Source organism: Crocodylus siamensis, chromosome 5, assembly GCF_052110815.1.
Source record: "Crocodylus siamensis isolate JL-2025a chromosome 5, ASM5211081v1, whole genome shotgun sequence".
Taxonomy (NCBI): domain Eukaryota; kingdom Metazoa; phylum Chordata; order Crocodylia; family Crocodylidae; genus Crocodylus; species Crocodylus siamensis.
The window spans coordinates 204,639,138-204,661,981 of NC_143399.1; the positions used below are offsets into that span (position 1 = coordinate 204,639,138).

A 22,844-nucleotide genomic window follows, 5' to 3' on the forward strand; every position below is an offset into this window, starting at 1 on the left:
GGGACAGTCCCGCACCGGGACGGGCCATGAAGTGAGGGACCCCCGGCCTGGCCCCGCGGGGCCCAGACAGGACCTGCCGGCATCACTGGCCTGCTGACCCGCGTCACACACTTGGCCGTGATGACCGGGGGCTCCTTCTCCTCGGCGTGGATGCCTTGGCAGTCTTTGACCAGCTGCAGGGGAGAGATGAGACCCTCCGGCGTCAGCCTCTGGACCCCCACATCCGGCCTCTCCCCCTACCGACCGGCTTCCTGCGGGGGTCCCGGCAGGATTCGCGCAATTCCCCTTGCAGCGCAGCGTCAGCGTCTGCCCCGTGTCGCGGGGGGCTGTGGGGGCAGGCTGCCCGCCCCCCGGGGCTCCCCCCCCATCCCAGGAAACGGGTCCTGGCTAGAGGGTCTGGGCCCTTTGCTCAGGGTCAGACCGGCTGCCACGCCGGGGGGCAGGCAGGGAAGTGACCCCAGGGTCAGACTGGGACGGACTGGGGGCTCCTGGGGAAACGTCCCCGCGCCGCCGTGGACTCCCACCCCCTCGTCCTTGAACGGGCACTGCCCGACGTCGCGCTTCTCTGAGACCAGGCACGTCGTCTCCCTGATGGAAAACCTCAGCGGCCGCACGGGCTGGGAGGCCGGGTCCTGGGGGGATCCGAGGACACAAGCCCACCCGCGGTGCCGGGGACCCGGACTGCTCCCCGGGGATTCATTTCAGCCTTTCCCGTCGTTCCCGAGCACTGTCTCGGTGCCCCCAGGCCCCCGGGAACCGTGGCAGCCCCTTGAGCCGAGGGATGCTGCGACTCCCCTGCACCCACAGCGTTTCCCCTGCCCGGGGCCGAGGCCTCAGGACGCAGCTGGAGGTTTCGGGGCAGCCTCATACTGCCGAAACCAAGCCGCCCAGCCCAGGGCAGGTCTCAGGGCAGAGGACGTTAGTGCAGCACCGCCGCTGGAGCAGACCCGGTTTATCCCGGCAGTGCTTGCCCCCTCGAGTGGGACACCGATGCCTCCCTTGCCCCGGCTCGGCTGACGTGGAGGATATCCCTCCCGCAGGCAGGGCCCCGGGCCGTGTTCCCCTAAGTGCACCTCCGAGTGTCAGTGCCAGCTGTGCACGTGGCACGTGTGAGCCCTGAGGGCGCAGATCAGTGCCCACAAAGGGACAGCCACCAACTCCAGCGAGTGCCCGTGGGCCAAGCACCGAACGAGGGGTGGGTGCAGTGTGCGCTGGGCCCTGGCCGGAGGGTGGACTCCCCCCAGCGCGTCGCTGCCTCCGCCTGCACCGCGTGGGGTCTCCGAGGGATGCCCACGTCCAGGCTCCCAACCCCAGGAGCGGTGGGTGCAGAGAGCCCCTGGCAGGGGAGCAGGCTCTGCAATCCCCTCGCACCCAGGCGGGGAGGGAGCCCCGCGTCGCTGGGCCCCGGGGGCTCCCGGGAGGAGGGAGTTGGGCTCTCCGAGGGCCTTGCATGGAGGGGAGCTGTGTGCGACTCCAGGGGGCCACGGCCACGCGCCCACGGACGTGCCTCAGCCCCCTCGACCGCCGGGTGCACTGGGCACACTCGTCCCTCCCCCGTCCACCGGTGCACGGGGGCAGTTCTCCCCTCCCTCCCCGCGGAGAAGAGGCAGGTGTCATCTCCAGGGACGAGGGATTTGGGTGGCGCGGGGTGGATTCAGGGCCCCCAAAAGTGCCGCAGAGGCCAGCGAAGCGGGGCTGGAGGTCACATCCAGCCCAACCCCTGCCCGAGGCCGCGTCACCCCTGTGCAGACCCTCCCGGACGCATCCAGCACCCGAGTAAAACCCCCGCAGCCCAACAGGACGTCGCGCCCGACCCTGCCGCGGGGAGCGCGGGGGGCCACGGCCGCCACCCTGCTAGAGGGGTCTCATGAGCCGGGGCCCGGAGCGGGACCCCGGGCAGGGTCTTCCGCCAGCAGACAGCCAAGCCGAGCGGTCCGTGCCCCGAACGTGCCCCCGCCCCACGGAAGAAGAGGACAGCACTCGTGGGTTTGCAGAGCCACCGTTTATTGCGAGGAGGTCCCTGCGCAGGCCTGCGTGGGCGCAGCAGCGACGGTGCGAGGGGAGGCGGGAGCTCAGCAGCTCTCGGGGTGGGCAGGGGCCACGTGTCCGAGGCGGCTTCCAAGCGCGGGGCGGCGGGTGGCGTGGCTGGGTCTCGCGGGGCAGCCGCGGGCCTGCCTAGCCCAGCCAGCTCATGACGTAGGAGGCCCCCAGTCCTATTTTCCTCCAGTTCACCCTTTTGACGAGCTCAGGCTGCAGAGGGGGAGAAGCCGAAGGGTGAGCAAGCCCACGCAGCCCCCTCGCTGCAGGATGTCCCACCCAGGGAAGCGCCTTCTCCCTCCCCGTCTTGTCCTCGCCCCCCTGGATGCCCCCGAGATCCACGGCCCCGTGCGAGGGGCTTGCTGGAGGCCGTCCTGCCCCGAGCCCCCGCAGGCTCAACAGAGAGCGCTGCCCGGGGTTTGCAGGCAGCGCGGCACCCTGGTCCTGGGGTCCATCCAGCACCGAGAAGGGCAGGCCAGGATCTCCCCGGGGCAACTGCACAACCCTGCCCCGCCGAGCCCTGCTCACCTCCTGACCCGCATCCTTGCACACGGCCGTGACGATGGGGGGCTTCTTCTCCGCGGAGTAGATCCCGGTGCAGTCTTTCACCAGCTGCAGAGGGGAGACGAGACCCCTCCGCTGTCACCTGGCCTCCCCCGCAGACCTGCCCCCACGGGCCCCGCTCTCCCCCCGCAGGGCCAGCGTCTGCGCCCCGCACCGGGCGCTGGCACCCGACGGGAGACACGGAGTGTGCAAATTCCCTCTTGCTCACGCACACATGCACACCCGCCCCGTTCCCAGGCTCTGGGGGAGCTCGCTCGTGTCGATCTGGGTCTGGAGCATTTCCCACCGTCTCTCCCCCAGCGCCTACGGGGTCGGCGCTCCAGCGCAGGGCCCTTCCCTCCAGAGCCCTGCACAAGGCCTGGGCCCCGGAGACCCGCCCGGACACCCCCTGCGTGGCCGTGGGCTGCACGCGGGGCACGAGCCAGCGCACACGTCCCCGCGCCGCCGCGGACTCTCACCCCCTCGTCCTTGAACGGGCACTGCCCGACGTCGCGCTTCTCCGAGACCAGGCACGTCGTCTCCTTGATGGAAAACCTCAGCGGCTGCACGGGCTGGGAGGCCGGGTCCTGGGGGGTTCGAGGAAAAGCCACGTAAACGGTGCCGGCTGCGCGGGGGGAGCCGAGCGCTCAGGCAGGCTGGCAGGGGGACCGGGCGCGCGTGGCGCAAAGGGGCAGGCAGCGCGGGCACGGCCCCGAAGCGTGGGGTCGGCAGGGCAGAGGGGGCCGGGGGCAAGGCCCGGGTCGCCCCCCGTCCGCGCCGCGCCGGGGGCTGTCAGAGGCTCCCGCAGGCGGGGCCCTGGGCGAAGGGGTGCTGCGGCCGCCCCAGCCCCCTCCCCAGCCGTCGGGGCGCGGGCACTCACCCACGGGGGCTGGGGCTCGGCCTCCAGCAGGCGGTAGGCCTGGGGCTGGCCCGACTCCCGGTTGTAGGTGTCGACGGCCGCGGCCAGGGCCTCCTGGTAGCCGCTCGGGGCCGGGGGCGCGGGCAGGGCCACGGCCACGGCCACGGCCGCCCCCAGCACCAGCAGCGCTCTCGGGCAGGGCTGCATGCTGCGGGCGCTCGTCGGGGCCGGCGCTGCAGCCCCTTTTATCCGCGGCACAGCCGGGCCGTTGGGGACGGTCGTTTCGCCGAGGAGCTGCTGACACTCTTGGCCCCGGTTGCAAAACAGCCCCCGCGGGGGCGCGGGGCCGTGGCTGGGAGCGACGCTGGCCCCGTGCCCTGCCACAAGCGCGGGGCACAGAGATGGAGACACGCCGGGCACACACACCGGGCACAGAGATGGAGACACGCCTGGCACACATGCCGGGCAAACGCACCAGGCACACAGACGGAGACACGCCGGGCACACAGACGGAGACATGCTGGGCACCCACACCGGGCACAGAGATGGAGACACACTGGGCACACACACTGGGCACACAGATGGAGACACGCCTGGCACACATGCTGGGCACACACACCAGGCACACAGACAGAGACATGCTGGGCACACGCAACAGGCACACAGATGGAGACACGCCAGGCACACACAACCAGGCACACACGCCGGGCACACGCGCCAGGCACACAGATGGAGACACGCAGGGCACACACAACCGGGCACACGCGCCGGGCACACAGACAGAGACACGCTCCCACTGGACACTGGGCTGGGCGGCAGGGCTGGGCACCGCAGGTCTTGACCCTGGGCCTGTCCCGCACCGGTGGCGTGCCCAGCACCCGCTGCAGCGGGCTGTGCCCCCTCCCTGGTGCTGCCGTGCCCTGGGCCCAGGACACCTCTCCTTGAAAGTCTCCTTCGCATGTTTTTTTCTGCTCAGAGTTTCAGTTTGGTGAGTCTGCATTTTCCAGAGGAAAAGCCTTCTCGCCCCAGCTCCTTCGGCTTGTCGGACCTGTTTCCCAACGCGGGGCAAACGGGCGCAACGTGCTCCTGCCCCGGGCCCCGGGCCAGACCGGTACGGCGCCCCGGCGGGGGCTGGGGACGAGGCGACCGAGGGGATTCCCTCACCGCCCCCAGACACGTGCAGGGAGGCCCCAGCCATGCCGGCGCGCCCCTTGCCCGTGGCCCCAGGGCACGGGAGGAGGACCAGCAGACCGCGGCACAGGACACGTCGGGCGGTTGCGGATGCCCTCGCGGACGCGCAGGCGGCCCCGCGGCGGGGCACGTTCCCCGGGCGGCCGGCGGGGCTGGTGTCCCGGGCGCGAGACGGAGACGTGGCTGGGCGGTGGGCACGGGGCTGACGCTGCCTGGAGCAGGGCCGGACGAGGCGTGAGCTGGGGAGACCCCTGCCAGCCCGGCCTTCGTCGGCGCCGCGGCGGGGAGGCAGGAGGGGAGCCTGGCCACGCGCTGCCCTGGCTCCGGCTCTCTCCTGACGGTGACCGCTGCCTCGACGCCGCCTTGCTCCCTGAGCCCTGCGCTGCCCGCCCGGGCGGGCAGCTCTGCGACGGCCTTGTCGTGCAGATGGGACGCCCGGGCTGCGTCCCCCGCGCGGCCACGGCCCCGTGCGGGGCCTGGACAGCTACTTCTGCGCCATGCCGGGGGGGGCAAGGGGCTCCCGTCCCACCCTGCCCTTGGGGAAGAGCTCAAGTGCCAGAAACTCTCGTGATCCCTGGGGTTGGCCGCGGCATTCAGGGCACGCTCCAGTCTGGCTGCTTGCAGTGCGCGCATCGGGCGCTTGTGCACGCTGCGTGCGGCTACGTGCACACGAGGCAGGCTGCCGCGTAATCCTCTGACGATGCGCCGATGAGCCTGCCTGGAAATTACACCAAATTCTCTGCTCCGTCCGGGGAGTCGGGTCATTGCTTCGTCTCCCTTTGGGGTGGTGGGCTCCCTGGAAATGGGTCTGGCCAAGACGGCAGGCCCGGGACCGGCTGGGGGACCGTCCGTCCGTGTTTGCGGGAGAGAAGGGATACACCCGGGCCGGGAGGTTCGGGGTATGCCGCGGTAGGTCGCCTGCTACGCGACGGCAACAGTGCCCCGAAGAGAAAAGCGGCTGAGCTTCCCTAAAAATGGACTTCTCAGCTTCCCCGGGGTGCCGCGGTTGCAGAAGTGCTGGCCGTTTGGAGCGTCGGGGCGGGGAAGTGGAGGGGGATTGCATGTCTCCGGGTTTGTTCTCCTGCGATGTATAATAAAGTAAAAAACCGGAGGGTTTGCAGGGATGGGGGGCGGCGGGGGGGGGGGTGGCCACCAGCATTGGGGGCGGGGGCAGCCCAGCAGCCCAGGATGGACCTTGACTGTTCTCATTACCACGAATGTTATCGTGGGGCGCTAGGAGCACGCTGCCATTCAGGGATAGCGCTTGAGCGTCACGAGGCTAACGAGGCAGGTGATCACCACCCCTGTGAAGACCAGCACCCACCTGGGCAGAGAGAAGTGCCAGCAAAGAGGATCACGACCCACCTCGGACAAACAAGTTGAAGCCCCCGCCCCGAAAAGTGACTGTTGTCAAATTGCTGCTGAGCCCCCAGCTGGACCAAGCCACGCTGTTTCTCGGGGGGACCCCTGAAAATGCTTCACCGCTCGGCACAACGGGTGTGCCAGGGAGAGCACACCCATGGACTACAGGGTCCGAGCCCCCCGACATCCCAGTGCCTGGACGTGGGGTTTATGCTGCTGTGCAGCGGTGAGGAGTTTTGGTACTGCAACCGAAAGCTAACCAGTCTCACCCCAGGTCCCCAAAGTTGATTAAGCTCGGACATTTCTAGAGGAGAGGAACTTAAAATGCATTGGTGAGCGGGAGAAAACTGGGGCAGTGGATGGAGTCTAACCCAAAGGCCTCCCAAAAAGAGGAAACCAACACAAATTACTTCCCAGAACTGCCCCTGCTGTAATTTAGTAGACGGTCGGGAGGGTACAATCATTACGAGGTGCCCTCTAGCGTCTTTTACTAGGAAGAGCACATTAACCAACGATGAGTGTTACACGTGTGGTGTGCAAAATAGTAACAGGAATCCTCGTGGTACACGGCAAGGGGGAAAAAAACCCAGAGATTACCTTGAGGTAGAAAAAGCCAACGTTGTGTACAAGCGCCCCGTGAGGGTGTGCGAACGCCCTGCGTAGGCAGTGTGGCAGAAGTGCCACCGTCTGTGTCTCTGCCCAGGAATCTGTCCCTGCCAGCTGGGGACACTGGGGTCGAATTCCTAGAGGAGGGGGGACTATAAGGGCTGGTCCAAGAAGGAGGAGAGAAGCCATTTTACCAACATGGCCCAAGGATCAGGACACAGGGAGAGAGTCTGAGCCATCTGAAATGCTCTCTCTGGAAATCTCCGAGCCAGACCTCTACCATCGTCTGCGTGATACTTGTAAGTGTTTCTAGAGAGCTAGTCAGCTCACAGCGGTGCGTTTGCGTATCAAACAGCTACCTCAGGCAGAGGTTTTGCTCAATGGTCATCCCTTGATAGTGCTCTACCTCTTACCCTATTCTACCTCACCCTGTCAGGAGCAATAAAGTCCTCCTTCGTGACTGGTGTAGGAGACTTATTGAGGGGTGGGTTGAATTATGCCTGGGAGGCCCCTTGGGTCTGCGGACTAAGGGAGACTATTTTTGGCCCGCGACTTGGGGAGGTACCACAAGTTCTTATGTTGGCTCGACTATTAGGCCTGTGTTTCCTTGAGGATGCAGGATCTAGACAGTCCCTTTTCGGGGTGGTGGCATCACTTGTTACCCCCGGACTCTGCGGTTGGGCTCTAGAGCGGGTCTGCCCAGACTCAGGCGCCCCTGGAGAGACACGTGGAGTCCGGAAGGTGGATGGGCGCAGTGAGGTGGGAGGCTCAATGCTGGAGCTCCCCCTGCTGGCCCACCACAGGCTGCGCCAGGTGCCACTGGCTCAATGACCCAGCTGCTGAGACTCATGCAGAGGGTTGGTTTCATCCCATAGTCACTGCGTCAGTGCCCGAGCCCTGATGAGCCACGTTCAGGGCCAGCGTGATCCAGGCTGGCAGGTAACACGCCTGACACCAGGGACACCTCAGTCACTCAACGGTCCTTGGAGCCTGCTTTCTCCGTGACATGCAAACATGCTTGCAGCACAGGGTGGAGACATTGCTTCTCCCTGAATCATCTCCCGGCTGCCTCCCCCACTCTCTTACCAGGTCTGTTCTTCAGCGCAGGGCCCTTCCTTGCATAGTCCCTGGGACGAAGCTGAGACCCAGTAGACCCTCTTGGTCACCTCCCTGAGTGCCCATGTGTTGTCCGGGATGGAGGAGACCATGGACCTGCACTGTTCCCACCCTGGGGGGAGCAATGGGTATTCGCAGGTGACCACGGACGCAACCAGGGATGCTGTACCCACAGACCCAGTGCGAGTGTGCAAAGGACATCATCAGTGACAGACTGGGTCACACCAATGGTCCAACTTGCCCAGCACCACATCCCCGACACTGGAAGAAGTGGATACAGCGCAGGGAAAGCATCGCACCAATATCGCTAGCGATACATCCCTTATTCACTGCCTTCCTGGCACCTGCCATCACTGAGCTGGAGACACCAGAGGACACGTCTCGTGGGCAATAGCCATGAAGAGATGCATCGTCCATGGATGTAGCAGTGAATGTACACAGGTGTCCTGCCTGGGCTGGTTTCTGGAGGCCTCAGACACTATGGGAAAGGATCACCTGGGTCCCTGAGTCCTGTCCCCAGTGCCACGGTGCGGATATGAAATGCAAAGAAGTCCCCACTCCCCACTCCTCACCCAAAGCCCCTGTCCTTCCCCATGGGGACCAATTGGAGACATCCAGCACTGCAGGGTCCAAAGGGACAGACCAAGAACCCAACCCAAGGTCTCACTTAGGGATGACAATAAGCAAAAGCCTCAGCGCTCATGCAGGACAAGCAGCCCCACGTGGTGCTTCTCATGCTTTATTTAGGCAGGGGCGACTGTGCACGGGGGGGGGTACAGAGACAAAGACACAACACGTGTGCTTGGGGGAGCCCACGGCTGGCCACACGCAGGTGAGGGCAGGGTTCACACACACATGCCCGTGCAGCGGCACCGCAGCAGGTTGCAATCGCGGGCGTGGGGGAAGTGGAGGCAGCCACAAGCGCAGGGAGAACGGGCCCTCGCCAGCCCCCACCAGGTCCCGTCCAGGCTGGGGTAGGGACTAAACACTCAGGGAGACGTGACAGCCATGACACAGGCACCTCCACCGCAGCGGGCACTGCGGCTTCCTCCGCACAGTGCCACGCACCACCTCTTCCCCGTCCGTGCCCAGGCACAGCACCCTGTGCTCGCTCACTGTTGGGGCCCAGTTTCCCTCTAAGCTACTGCGTCCATCAGCCTTGGCCGAGCTCCCCCCAAACCACCCGGCGCTGCGCCAGCCCCGGGGTGGGAACGGGTGCAGCCAGGGGCCGGGAAGCAGAGGAGGTGGGCAACGAGGCCACGTTTGCTGCCTGTCTCCCTTCTGCTTTCTGGTCACTGGTGGAGACAGGACGTGAGGTCCACAGGGCCCCTCCAGTGTCCTTGCAGCAGCAGGGTCATCTACAAGCCACAAAGCAGCAAGGAGGAGCAGGTAGCAGCCAAGTGCGAGTGGCAGAAGCTGGTGAGGGATCCCCTCTACCCCACGGGTTTTTTTGTTATGGGGAATGAAAACGGGGTTCCCTTTCCAATCCAGGAGCCAGATCCAGGCCATCCCCTTTCATCTTTCCCAGGTTTCGGTTTTGGCTTGGCATGGACGTCCTAGAGGGAAAAGGGCACATGAGTGTCGCTGCCACGGGGGCTGCTGCAAACTCCCAGGTCCTGCAGCCGTGATCTGTGCTGGTGACTCCTGTGGGCGGGCGTCTCCTCCCGTAGGAGCACGGGCCCGTCCCAGGGGCCACGGCCCAGCACAGCCTGCTCCCAGCCCCCCAGGCCAGCACCGTGGAGCTCAGCACAGGGGATGCGACGCCTCTGCAGCAGGGCTCGGCTGCAGCCCTTAGTGACCACTTGCGGCTTGTCCCGGGGCAGCTGCATGACCCATCCTCAGCGCCGGCTGTGCCCAGGCTCAGACAGCCCAGCGCGGAGCCGTGGATGGACAGCGCAGCCCAGCCCAGCCCCTCCTGTCCCCAGGCTCCCGAGCAGGGACTTACCTTCCCCGGGGTCATTGTGTCGCAGGTGATGATGGAGGCGGGCAACTTGAGCTTCGTGGAGAACAGCCACGTGCAGTTCCTGACCAGCTGCGGGGTAGAGAGCAGATCACAGGGGCATCAGCGCAGGGGGACAGGAGGTGTCAAGGGAGGGGAGAACAAATCTGGCCCGTGGGCCATTTCTAGGGCATGGTGACAAAGGTTATGTGGGAAGAAGATGGGAGAACAGGCAAAGTTTGAGGGAGAAGTGGGGCTGGGAGGGACCTCCAGCGTTCATCTAGTCCCAGCCCAGCCTGAGGCAGGATCAGCCCCGTCCCAGGGGCTGGGGGTGTGGGGTAGGGTCGGTCCCAGGGGCCTCACCGCAGCTGCATGCTCAGGAGTGGAGGGACACTTACCCCGTTGTCCTTGAAGTCGCACTCGCTGGCTGGGAGCTTGTGGGTCCGCGGGCACACGGTCTCACGGACCACGAACCGCACCTCCTGACATGACTTGGCCATCGTGTCCTGAGGGGCAGTGGAGCAAAGACCAGACTGAGCTCCCACGGGAGAGCAAACGGGTCTGGTCTGCCCCGGCCTGCACCCAGCCCTGCCCTGCCCCTTCCCAAAAGTTATCGTCACAATCCACCCCCCACTTTTGCTGCTTATATCTGAGAATCACAGGTCCTGGGGGCTCGACAGGACCTCACGGGTCACCTAGTGCAACCCCCTGCTCCAAGCAGGACCAGCCCCAGCTACACCATCCCAGCCCTTCCTGGACCATCACACCTGGGACCCTCCAACCCTCCTACACGGATAGACAGGCATTTTTAGGTGGTATTGTCTATTTTTCCTCCTTCTTAACACATCCAAAGGACAAGCTGGGTTGACAACCTTCCCTTGGAGCCTGGACAGACAGACAGCTCTGTGTGCTGACCCTCAGCGCTCTCGGAGGGAAGAGGTGCTGTTGATGTACTTGGAGCCAGATGTCCCGGATCGGACGTCCCCAGGCTAATCCTGATGCCTGCCCTGCACTGAGGACCATCTCCAGGAGAGGAGCAAGCTGGTGACTTACCCACGCGGGCTGTGGTTCAACATCGAGGAGCCGGAAGGTGTGGTCTACACCCGGCTGTTGGTTGTAGAAGTCGACAGCGAACGACGCGGCCTCTCCGTAGCTCAGCAACTTGCGCTGAGAAGCCAAGGCGGCCGCCACAAGCGTGGCCAAGCCCAGCAGCACCACCCAGCCCCGGCGCCCCATCCCTGAGCGTCTGCTGCGCGGCGCCTTGTGGTTTCTCACTGTGCCCCAAGCCGATGGGCGACTCGCTGTGTCTGCGCTGGAGCTCCCCGGGGGCTGAGGCTTTCCTCCTCTTTACAGGAACTGGCCCTTGCTCAATCTGCCCCGGGCAGGCGGGGCTGAGCAGGGCGGGGGGGTTTAGTGCTTCGTGCCTTGTTCACTTGCCGTGTGCAAAGGAGGTAGGACGTGCCCCTGGCACCTCTGCGCCCTGCAGTTCATTTTTTGCTGGGCCTCGAGACCGTTGCATTGCACATGCCATGCACGGCATCACAGCTGAGTGCGTGGAGTGGGGGGCTGCTGAGGAAATCAGCTGATGACTCTTGTGTGTTTGTGCAGCGCCCGACACAACGGGACGCCGGAGCTAGCATTGCAAAGAGCAGCTGGCCAGGCTGGAGCCCTCTGCGCGAGGCACGGGCCCACCTCTCTCTTCGGGTCGTGCTGAGAGTCAACTGGCATCGTGGTTTGGATAGGCCTGACCCTGCCTCGGGCAGCGGCTGCTCTAGATGTGACCTCGGGAGGCCCCTCCCAGCCCCACTTCTCCATGACTCCCTGACTTCATGGATCATGATCATCTGCCTGATTCCTGCTAACCTCTCTCCACTACACAGTTGTTAACGCCCCTCTCTCTGTCTTAATGGTCTTGACTGTCTACTTGTCAAAGTATCCTTCCTTCCCCAGTATTGCGGCCTGTCAGCCGGTCCTGGGAACATCCCTCTTCCATTGCACAGTCCTGCAGACTGTGTTGAGCTCTCGCTATAAACCTTCACTTATATGCGGTTGCATTAACTCAGGGGTAGACGTGACTGAGAGAGGAGCACTGGAGAAGTTAAGCAAGAGCAGCGATGCAGGTTATTAGCCAAGCCAAAGGCAGGGCAGAGCCCTGTCTGAGCAGTGCCCCCAGTGTCGGGGCTCCCTGGATCAGCCTTGGGTATCCCAAGCCCCCCTTTTCCACTCCTGGTGTTAGAGAGCAGAGAAGGCAAAACAGGCAGGGTTTTCTTCCCATGCCAGTCACCTACGGTCTGGCACATGTACATGACCCCCTGACCTGTGCCCTGTGACCCCAGAGAGGCAGGGGTGGTTGAGCAGGCAGAGGGCACAAGCTTGGTGCTCACACTCCTGGCATGGCAGAGGCCTGTCACATGCACTCTGAGGGGCCGCATCCTGCTCCCGCTGCAGCAGAAGCAGGCTCTTCCCAGGGGTAGGTGACTGCAGTCCATGCAGGACAGGGGCTCCCCAGCAAGTGGCCCCACCGTGTCCCCAGAGCCTGCACAAGGCAGGAACAGGGGAAGACCTGTGCTGCAGCGCAGCCACCTGTGGCACCGTGGCACTGGCCCAGTGCAGGCTCAAAGCCAGCAGCCAACGGGAGCAGGCAGCAGGCTGGAGCTGGGGAGAGGAAACAAGTCCTGGTCGACCCTCCCGTCTCTGCCGGGTTTCTCTTCCCACTGCTCTCTGCCCACTCTCTGCACTGCAGGTGGAGGAGGCCTGGGGGGGCTCAGCCCGTGATGCCGTCGTCCAGGGTCAGCGTGATCCAGGCTGGCAGGTAGCAGGCTCGACCTCGGGGGCCCCTCGGTTACTCAACACTCCTTGACTTCTGCTGTCTCCATGACACAAAAACACGCTTGCAGCACAGGGTGGAGACATCGCTTCCCTCTGGGTCATTTCCCAGCCGTCTCCCCCTCCACCGTCTTACCAGGTCCATTCTTCAATGCAGGGCCCTTCTCTGCACAGTCCCTGGCACAAAGCTGAAACCCAACAGACCCTCTCAGTCACCTCCCTGAGTGCCCGTGTGTTGTCCGTGATGGATGAGTCCATGGAGGTGCACCGTGCCCTCCCGGGGGGCAGCAATGGGCATTTGCAGGTGACCACGGAGGCAACCAAGGATGTTGCACGCAGAGACCCAGTGTGAGTGTGCGAAGGACATGAGCAGTGCCAGACTGGGTCACACCAATGGTCCGACTTACCCAGCACCATGTCCCCAACACTGGCAGGAGTGCATGCTGCCCAGGGAGAGCATCACACCAGATCTCTCTAGCAATCTTTCATAGACATTAAATTTCATAGACATTAGGGCTGGAAGGGACCTCGGGAGATCATCGAGTCCAGCCCCCTGCCCAAAGGGCAGGAAGTCAGCTGGGGTCATAGGATCCCAGCAAGAGAAGCATCCAATTTGAACTTGAAGGTGTTCAATGTAGGTGCTTGAACCACCTCCGCTGGCAGACTGCTCCAGACCTTGGGGGCTCGGACAGTAAAGAAATTCTTCCTTATGTCCAGCCTGAAACGGTCTTGCAGGAGTTTGTGACTGTTCGACCTCGTCATCCCTTGGGGCGCTCTGGTGAACAGACGTTCCCCCAGATCCTGGTGGTCACCCCTGATAAACTTACAGGTGGCCATCAGATCACCCCTGAGCCTGCGCTTTTCCAGGCTAAAGAGTCCCGTGGCTCTCAGCCTGTCGTCGTAAGATCTGTTTTCCTGACCTCTGATCATGCGCATGGCTCTCCTCTGGACTCTCTCAAGCTTCTCCACATCCTTTTTGAATTGTGGAGCCCAAAACTGGACGCAGTACTCCAGCTGCGGCCTCACCAAGGCCGAGTACAAGGGGAGAATGACGTCCCGGGATTTGCTCGAGAAGCATCTATGGATGCACGCCAGCGTTTTGGTCGCTTCACTAGCTGCAGCATCGCATTGCAGGCTCATGTTCATCTTGTGGTCAATGACGACCCCCAAGTCTCTTTCTTCTGTAGTGCTAACCAACGTAGCACTGCCAAGCCTATAAGGGTGCTGCAGGTTTTTCCTCCCAAGGTGGAGAACCTTGCATTTTTCGGTGTTAAACACCATGAGGTTCTCGTCTGCCCATTTGCTGAGCTTGTCCAGGTCAGCCTGGATCACCCGCCTATCTTCTGGCGTGGATGCTTTGCCCCAAAGTTTGGTGTCATCGGCGAACTTGGCCAGTCCACTCCTGACTCCAATGTCCACATCATTAATGAAGATGTTGAACAGGATGGGTCCCAGGACAGAGCCTTGAGGGACCCCACTGGTCACAGGGCACCACGATGAGTGACTGCCATCAATCACAACCCTCTGGGTCCGACCACGGAGCCAATTTCCCAGCCAGCGGATAGTGGTGGAGCCAAGGCCACAACTGGGCAGTTTGGCCAAGAGGTGATCATGGGATACCAGATCGAAAGCTTTTTTGAAGTCAAGATATATGACATCAATCTCTTCTCCCTCGTCCAGGTGATAGGTCACCTGGTCATAGAAGGAAATGAGATTGGTCAAACAAGACCTACCTGCAACAAACCCGTGCTGGCTGTCCCTCAGGATGTTAGCCTGGGCCAGTCCCTCAAGGATGGCCTCCTTAATAAACTTTTCTAAGATCTTCCCCAGGATAGAGGTCAGGCTAATGGGCCTGTAGTTAGCCGGATCCACTCTCCTCCCTTTCTTGAAGATCGGCACCACATTGGCCTTCTTCCAGTCTTCGGGCACTACACCAGAGCACCAGGAGCTCTCGAAGACCCATGCCAGGGGCTGGGCTATGACGCTCGCCAGCTCCTTGAGTACCCTGGGGTGCAGGTTTTCAGGGCCGGCTGACTTGAAGGTATCCAGCTTCTCAAGGTGTTCCTTCACGAGGTCAGCATTGATGGAGGGTAGGGGATCCCCATCACCCGGATCTCCCTGTCCCACAGCAGGCAAGGGCATCCCATGGGACTGATGAAAGACTGATGCAAAGTACCTATTTAATAGGTTGGCTTTTTCCTGGGCGTCAGTTGCCCCATCTGGTTTAGCAGGGGTCCAACATTGCCCTTGCTTTTCCTCCGGCTCCCCACATATCTGAAAAAGGACTTTTTGTTGTCCTTGATGCCTGAAGCTAGTTGGAGTCCAGTTGCAGCCTTGGCTTTCCTGGTTTGGTCCCTGCAGGACCGGACCAGCACGGAGTAATCCTCCTTGGAGGTGAATCCTGTCCTCCATCCTTTGTAGGCTTTCCTTTTTAGCCACAGGAGGTCCACTAGGTCCCTAGAGAGCCAGGGGGGCTGCTGTGCCTTCTTGCTGCCTTTCCTCCGTGTTGGAATAGATTTAGCTTGTGCATTGAGGATCGCTTCCTTGAGAAGCAACCACTCTTCTTGAACTCCCCTCTCCCTGGGGTCACGGTCCCCGAGGGCCTGACCGACAAGCCTCTTGAGCTTGTCAAAGTCGGCTTTTCTGAAGTCAAGGACTTCTGTGTTGCTGACTGACTTGCCAGCTTTACGGCGGATGGTGAAGGTGATCAGCTCGTGGTCGCTGTCACCCAACTTCCCATCGATCACTAGGTCGCCGATTAGGTCGTCTCCCGTAGCCAGTACCAGGTCAATGTACGGGATCAATCGATCCCGTACTCACTGCCCTCCTGGCATCTGCCACTGCTGGGCTGAAGATGCCAGAGGAAACATCTCCAGCTGATCTGGGTGTGGCAGACCAGTAGGGGGTCCTCATGCACTGAGCCACCCACCTCACTGCGCCTGACCACCTTTCAGGCTACGAGTGGCTCCCTTGCAGCGCTTCACGTCTGGCCGACCCCCAAGTCAGGGGGTAACGCCTCCACCACCCGGCGTCTGGACCGATCAGGGACCTACGTCCCCTGGGAAACACATCCCTAGTAGTCCTGGAGATTACTTGACCTACTTCAAGAACTTGGGGTGCTTCCCTTAGTGTGAAACACAAATAGTGGTCTCCCTTAGTCAGCCGAACCAAGGCATAATCTAGACCCTCTCCCAAGAAGTCTCCCACGCTAGGTACAAAGGAGAATTTTATTGGTTACAAGGAGTAGGTTTGCAACAGGGTACAGGGTAGAGCAATATCAGAGAAATCCCTTAGCGCAAACAGTGGCATGGTAGCCTTTGATCATGCATCTGAGTAATTGCAAACTATGCATCTAGTTAGGTTTCAGGTAGCTTCCTCACAAGTATCACCACAGTAGGCACCGTGACTTCCTCTGCACAGTGCCACGCACCACCTCTTCCCCGTCAGTGCCTGGGTCCTTGTGGCAGCGGGGTCGCCTACAAGCCACGAAGCAGCCGGGAGGTGCAGGCGGCAGGGAAGTGCAAGCAGCAGAAGCTGAGTACTGCCAATTCTCATGAAAAAAATCACAAGACTCCTAATTTCCAAGTCAAATTAACTCTGACTCGTGATCTGCTGATGGAGAGATCAAATCTGCAATTTTTAATTTGGGCACATGCAGAGAGGGCCAAGTGGATAAGTCTGTGGAGGGAAGGGGCAGGGGGAGAAGGAAGGGCGGTGGTGGGGGTGCCAATCGAGGCCCCCACAGTGAAGGAGGAAGTGGGGCAGTGGCTGGGGTGAATGGGGACCCAGGGCCGGGTCAAGTCATGCCACAGAGCCATGGGCAGCTTTGTGTGTGTGTGTGTGTGTGTGTGCGCGTGCGCACACGCGCACCCCTCACTCCCAAGCCACAGCTCCCCCATCCCTGCTGTTGCCCCTCACCCCTGCCCCACACTACCCCACACCCTGCCAGAGTGTGCGAGGTCCCCCACCTCTCAGGCTCCAAGCCCCGCCCCACACCCCTACCCCCACAACCCCCCACACCTTCACAAATTACCCCCCTACACACACACACTTCCAAGATAGCATCTCATGATTTACACTCCAAATCTCGTGATTTCTGACATGGTGGGGTTGGCAATACTGCAAGCTGTGGGGAGGTGCAGGGCCTCCCCCCTCTACTCCAGGTGTCCTTTGCCTGTGGGGAATGAGAGGGGGGTCCCATGGCTGATCCAGGAGTCAGACTCAAGCTATATTCCCATAATTCCCATGGCCTTTTTTTCCACCATGTGCGATGAGGGTGTACCGGCCACGCCTGGATCCAAACCCACGACGTCTCTTGATCCTGTCCCGCCATCCGGACCTCCTGACGCGGGCGTGCTACAGGGGAAGGGACACGTGAGCGCCGCGGCCGCGGGGTGCTGCGAACTCCCAGGCCCCGCGGCCACGATGCGTGGCGGGTGACTCCCCCGGGCCAGCGTCTCCTCCCGCGGTAGCCCGCTCCCCACCGCCGGGCCAGCCCAGGGGGTGCGATACCCCGAGCAGGCCTGAGCTGTGGCCCTCGGTGACCCCTGTGCAGACACGTGCTCTGAGCCCCGGGGCGCCTGGGCGCCCCGACACCAGCGCCGGGTTTTGCCAGTCTCAGGCAGCCCAGCGCGGAGCCCAGGAGGCCAGCGCAGCCCAGCCCGCCCCTTCTTGTCCCCGGGAGCCCGCGCGGGGACCGACCTGGCCCGGGGTCACCGTGTCGCAGGTGATGATGACGGTGGGCGACTCCCGCTCCGTGGAGAACAGCCCCGTGCAGTTCCTGACCAGCTGCGGGGGAGAGAGCAGATCCCGGGGCATCGGCGCCGGGGGACGGGAGGATGGGGGGGGGCACACATCTGTCTGGACCGCGGTGGCAGGGCCCGCGGCGGGAGAGGATGGGCGGACAGGCAACGCTTGTTGGGGAAGTGGGGCTGGCGGGCACCTCCAGGCATCGTCTCGCCCGCGCCCGGCCCGAGGCAGGATCAGCCCCGTCCCAGGGGCTGGGGGTGTGGGGTAGGGTCGGTCCCGGGGGCTCGCAGCAGCCGCATGCTCGGGAGCGGGGGGACACTTACCCCGTTGTCCTGGAAGTCGCACTCGCTGGCGGGGGGGCCCTGGGCCCGCGGGCACACGGTCTCACGGACCACGAACCGCAGCTCCTGCCGGGGCTGGGACGTCATGTCCTGAGGGGCATCGGAGCAAAGAAGAGACTGAGCCCCAGGCTGCACCCAGCCCTGCCCTGCCCCTTCCCCAGAGATCAAACGCCCCCGCGCCAGACTTCGGACTGACATGGGTAACGACCTCTCCCCAATTGTACGGTTGGTTTAAAAAAAGTTATCACCAAAATCCACCCCCCCACTTTTGCTTCTTGTGTCACTAAATCATAGATCACGGGGGCTCGACAGGACCTCAGGGGTCACCTAGTGCACCCCCGGCCCCAAGCAGGACCAGCCCCAACCACATCATCCCAGCCCTTCCCTGGACCATCGCACCTGGGACCCTCCAACCCTCCTACATGGGCAGCCAGACACTTTTTGGCTGTATAGCCTATTTTGGCTCCTTCTCCACACATCTGAAGGACGAGCTGGGGTGGCAACCTTCCCTTGGAGCCTGGACAGAGCCGGCTCCGTGCGCTGACCCGCAGCGCTTTCGGAGGGAAGAGGTGCTTTGCAGGTGCTTGGAGCTGGACGCCTGCCTTGCACTGCGGTCGGTCGCCAGGGCAGGAGCGAGCTGGTGACTTACCCACGCGGGCTGGGGGTCAGCGCGGAGGAGCCGGAAGACATGGTCTATGCCCGGCCCCTGGTTGTAGAAGTCGACAGCCAAGGACACGGCCTCTTCGTAGCTCAGCGTCCTGTGCTGGGAGCCCAGGGCACCAGCCGCGAGTGTGGCCAAGCCCAGCAGCACCACCCAGCCCCGGCGCCCCATCCCTGGGTGTCTGCTGCGCGGCGCCTTGTGGTTTCCTGCTGTGCCCCAAGCCGATGGGCAACTCGCTGCGTCTGCGCTGGAGCTGCCCGGGGGCTGAGGCTTTCCTCCTCTTTACAGGAACTGGCCCTTGCTCAATCTTCCCGGCAGGCGGGGCTGAGCAGGGCGGGGAGGTTTAGTGCTTCGTGCCTTGTTCACTTGTCGTGCGCAAAGGAGGGAGGATGTGCCCCTGGCACCTCTGCGCCCTGTGATTCATTTATTGCCGGGCCTCGAGACCGTTGCATTTTGCACATTCATGGAAGATGCCACGCGTGGCGGGCCAGTAGGGGGCGCTCCTGCGTTGAGCCGCCCACCTCCCTGCACCCGACCACCTTCCAGGCTCCGAATGCCTCCCTAGGGGCGCCTTACGTCCGGCCGACCCCCTTCCCGGAGCAGACTCACTAGTCTGGGGGTAACGTGCCACCACCACCCCGAGAAGGGACTGTCTCGGACCTGTGTCCTTGGGGAAACACAGGCCTAATAGTCCGACGGGTACTCGACCTGGTACAGGCACTTGGGGCGCTTCCCCAAGTCCAGGGGCAAAAAGGAAAGTCTCCCTTAGTCCGCAGATGTAAGGGGTCTCTTAGGCATAATTTAGACCCACCCCTCAATAAGTCTCCCACACCAGTCAAAAAGGAGGACTTTATTGATTACAGGGGGTAGGGGAAACTAGGGTACAGGATTGAGCAATATCTTAGAAATCCTAGAGAGCAAACAGTGGGGCTGAGGTAGCCTTTTGATCACGCATCTGTGTTACTGCCAGCTAGATATCTAATCCGATTGAGTAGCTTCCTCACAAGCATCTTCCCGAGTTCTCCCGTTTCCCCTCTGGAGTCTGGGGGTGAGAGAGAGCTAGGTCCCGATGGCAAGGCTCCTCTGTCTCCCCGGCTTTGCTGCTGCTTCACCTCATGGCCGAAGAGAGAAGAGCGAGCCTCCTCCCCCTCCCAACCTACATAGCCCCTGGGACCTCATTCACCTGGGCCGGTGGAGGTCAGCTCCGGTTGGCTGTCAGCCAACCAATTTGAAATGCATCACCTGTTACCGGGCAGATTCCAGCTCCCCAGGTAGATGCCCCTCACCCGGGTGGCTGATGCCAGTCACGTGGGCAGAGGGAGCAGGTTCCCCCTCCCTCAGGACTGCAGCCAGCTCAAGTCACCTAAAGAGACCGGCCAGGGTGCGGTCCCCTCCGTGCTGGGCCCACCCTAATCAAATGGTTGCTGCTCAGAGATTTTAGTCACAGTGTCACAGGGCAGAGATTTTGGGGAGAAACAAGGTGGCTTTCTGCCACACCATGCGTGGCATCACAGCTGAGTGCGTGGTGAGGAAATCAGCTGGTGACTCTTGCTTGTTTGTGCAGCGCCCGACACAACAGGACGCCGGAGCTAGCATTGCAAAGAGCAGCTGGCCGGGCCAGAGCCACGAGCCCACCTTTCTCTTTGGGTCATGCTGAGAGTCGACTGGCGTCGTGGTTTGGACAGGCCTGACCCTGCCTCGGGCAGGGGTTGCACGAGGTGTGACTTCAGTGCCGCGGGTGTAACCCCCCGGGGGCAGTCCAAATCATGCACAGACTTCATCCTCCTCCCTAAAGGGTGGCAGGTAGCCAAGGCTGAATCCATGCCGGTCGGCTTCCCAGACCACTGCCTCCTAACAGTGAAAGCAGAAACGGGAGGGCCGGCCCGCAGCGGTGTGCACGCGTGTCCCGCTGCACGCAGGACCTGCGTGCACATGTACTGCCTGAGGCTGGAGCTGCAAGCCCACCCCCCCGCCGGCAGCTCCCACCACGCTCCATGCCCCAGGCCGGGCTGCACCCACTCACCTGCATCCTGCTACTGCCGCCACCTCCAAATTCAAACACTGGGCTGCACCCGCGTGCATGCATATCTGGACAGGGGTGGCTTCCCCGCCCCTGGGCCCCCTGCCCATCCCCACCCAGAGGCGCCCCCCGGACGCTCCCCTCTTGTCCTCCCCCTGCCCATCCACCATGGACCCCTTCTGCGGGTTGGACTTGTGGGAACAGCGCTTCTCCCCTGAAGAGCAGCCCCCGAGGGAAGGGAGCAGTCACCGCTGCCCGCCGGGGGGAAACGGGCAGGCAGCGGGGACGCTGCAAGGATGGCAAAAGAGCAGCTTGGCTGAGCAGGGAACTCTTCAGGAAACTAAATCACATAAAGGAAGCTTACAAGAAGCAGAAACTTGGACAAACAACTCGGGGAGAATACAAGCGTGTCGCTCTGGCACGCAGGGGTCAGGTCAGGGAGGCCAAAGTGCAACGGGGGTTGCAGCTAGCTAGGGACGTGGAAGGGAACAAGAAGGGTTTCCACAGGCGTGTCGGTAGCAGGAGGAGGGTCAGGGAAGGTGCGGGTCCCTTCCTGCGTGGGGGAGGCGACCCGGTGACAGAGGGTGCGGAAAAGGCTGGAGTGCTTCGTGCCTGGCAGGGGCAGCTCCCAGACTCCTGCACCGGGCCGCACGGTTTGGGGGGCGGGGAGCAGCCCTCAGTGGTGAACGAACAGGGTAGGGACTGTTTAGAAAAGCTGGACATATACAAGTTCATGGGGCCAGATGGGAGGCACCCAAGGGTGCTGAGGGAGTTGGCTGACGTGGTCGCGGAGCCGCTGGCCATCACCTTTGAAAACTCACGGCTGCATTGGCACGTCCTGGGGAAGAGCCCAGGTGATCAGAGACGCTTTGCTGGCCTGGCACGAAGCATGGCGTCGAGGGGCAACGACTGCCTGGCCAGATGGGAGGATGAAGGAGGAGGCCGAGGAACCCCCTCGGTCCGCAGGTACGACCAGCCTGGCGCGGGGCCCGCCACGGCCCAGGTAGCGGTGCTGGCAGGAACGGGCTCTTTGCCCACGCTGCGCCCACCCAGCACAGGCAGCGATGGGCACTTGCAGGCGGCCACGGAGGCAACCGGGCACGTTGCACCTGGGAGCCCCTACCCTGAGCAGCACCCTGACCACGAAGGCATCAACGCAGAGGTCACCGTAAGGAGAGATCCGTCCGGTCTCCTGTGGCCACTGTCAATAGTCCGTCCCCAGTCTCTCCGTAGCCTCCCTGCAGGTGCCTGAAGACTGTGATCAAACCCCTCTCAGCATCCTCCTCCCCAGCCCCACTGAGCCCAGTCCTGCCCCGCTCGGGGCCCTGGGCAAGCAGGGATCGGCAGCGGCTGAGACGGGGCCCGGGGCAGGAGCACGTTGCGCCCGTTTGCCCCGCGTTGGGAAACAGGTCCGACAAGCCGAGGGAGCTGGGGCGAGAAGGCTTTTCCTCTGGAAAATGCAGACTCACCAAACTGAAACTCTGAGCAGAAAAAACATGCGAAGGAGACTTTCAAGGAGAGGTGTCCTGGGCGCAGGGCACGACAGCACCAGGGAGGGGGCACAGCCCGCTGCAGCGGGTGCTGGGCACGCCACCGGTGCGGGACAGGCCCAGCGGCAAGACCTGCGGTGCCCAGCCCTGCCGCCCAGACCACTGTCCAGTGGGAGTGTGTCTCCGTCTGTGTGCCTGGTGCGTGTGCCCAGCGTGTCTCCGTCTGTGTGCCCGGCGTGTGTGCCCGGCGCGTCTCCGTCTGTGTGCCCGGGGTGTCTCCGTCTGTGTGCCCGGCGTGTGTGCCCGGGGTGTCTCCGTCTGTGTGCCCGGCGTGTGTGCCCGGGGTGTCTCCGTCTGTGTGCCCGGCATGTGTGCCCGACGTATCTCCGTCTGTGTGCCCAGCGTGTGTGCCCGGCGTGTGTGCCCAGGATGTCTCCGTCTGTGTGTCCGGTCTGTGTGCCCAGTGTGTGTGCCCTGCGCGTCTCCATCTGTATGCCTGTTGCGTGTGCCCAGCGTGTCTCCGTGTGTGTGCCCCACGCATCTCCATCTGTGTGCCTGGTGCGTGTGCCCAGCAGGTCTCCGTCTGTGTGCCCGGTGTGTGTGCCCAGCGTGTGTGCCCGGCATGTTTCTGTCTGTGTGCTCGGTGTGTGTGCCCGGTTGTGTGTGCCTGGCGTGTCTCCATCTGTGTGCCTGTTTGCGTGTGCCCAGCGTGTCTCCATCTGTGTGCCCGGTGTTTGTGCCCTGCGCGTCTCCATCTGTGTGCCTGGTGCGTGTGCCCAGTGTGTCTCCGTCTGTGTGCCCGGTGCGTGTGCCCGGCGCGTCTCCATCTGCGTCCGGAGCTCTCCCACGTGCACTGCCCCTGCGTGCCAGGAAACCGCCCCGACGGCCCGTGTCAGGGGCCTGATGGACACGTGCTCTAGCGCCTGTTTGCTCCTCGCCCCCGGCCTTGTGACCGTCCCCAGAAGGATCGAGCGTGAGTGTGCAACCCGGTGTGTGCAGAGACGCCCTCATCATGGGTCGCCCGGAGCCGGCGGGACCTTTGGACCAGGACCCTTCCCCGCCGGCGGGACGGTCACGACACCCCTCCCCCCCGCAGCCCAGGCT

The 22,844-nt window shown here is 63.0% G+C and overlaps 2 protein-coding genes across 2 annotated transcripts; both read right to left on the minus strand.

The window, feature by feature from the left end:
* Window positions 1-2,006: 2,006 nt before the first annotated feature.
* On the minus strand, window positions 2,007-18,496 carry LOC149865177 (uncharacterized). Its single transcript, XM_090049826.1, has 10 exons — window positions 18,219-18,496; window positions 17,552-17,659; window positions 17,181-17,267; window positions 16,704-16,835; window positions 4,699-4,842; window positions 3,866-3,995; window positions 3,461-3,816; window positions 3,060-3,167; window positions 2,566-2,649; window positions 2,007-2,250 (listed from the first exon to the last, which is right to left on the minus strand). The coding sequence occupies exons 1-10, from the start codon at window positions 18,399-18,401 to the stop codon at window positions 2,176-2,178; spliced, it is 1,407 nt and encodes a 468-aa protein (XP_089905952.1). The 5' UTR covers window positions 18,402-18,496; the 3' UTR covers window positions 2,007-2,175.
* Window positions 8,438-10,965, minus strand: LOC149865178 (cathelicidin-6-like). The gene is made up of 4 exons (XM_090047982.1): window positions 10,707-10,965; window positions 10,052-10,159; window positions 9,660-9,746; window positions 8,438-9,270 (listed from the first exon to the last, which is right to left on the minus strand). Exons 1-4 carry the CDS (start codon window positions 10,887-10,889, stop codon window positions 9,148-9,150), a joined length of 501 nt encoding a protein of 166 aa, XP_089904108.1. The 5' UTR covers window positions 10,890-10,965; the 3' UTR covers window positions 8,438-9,147.
* Window positions 18,497-22,844: the final 4,348 nt, after the last annotated feature.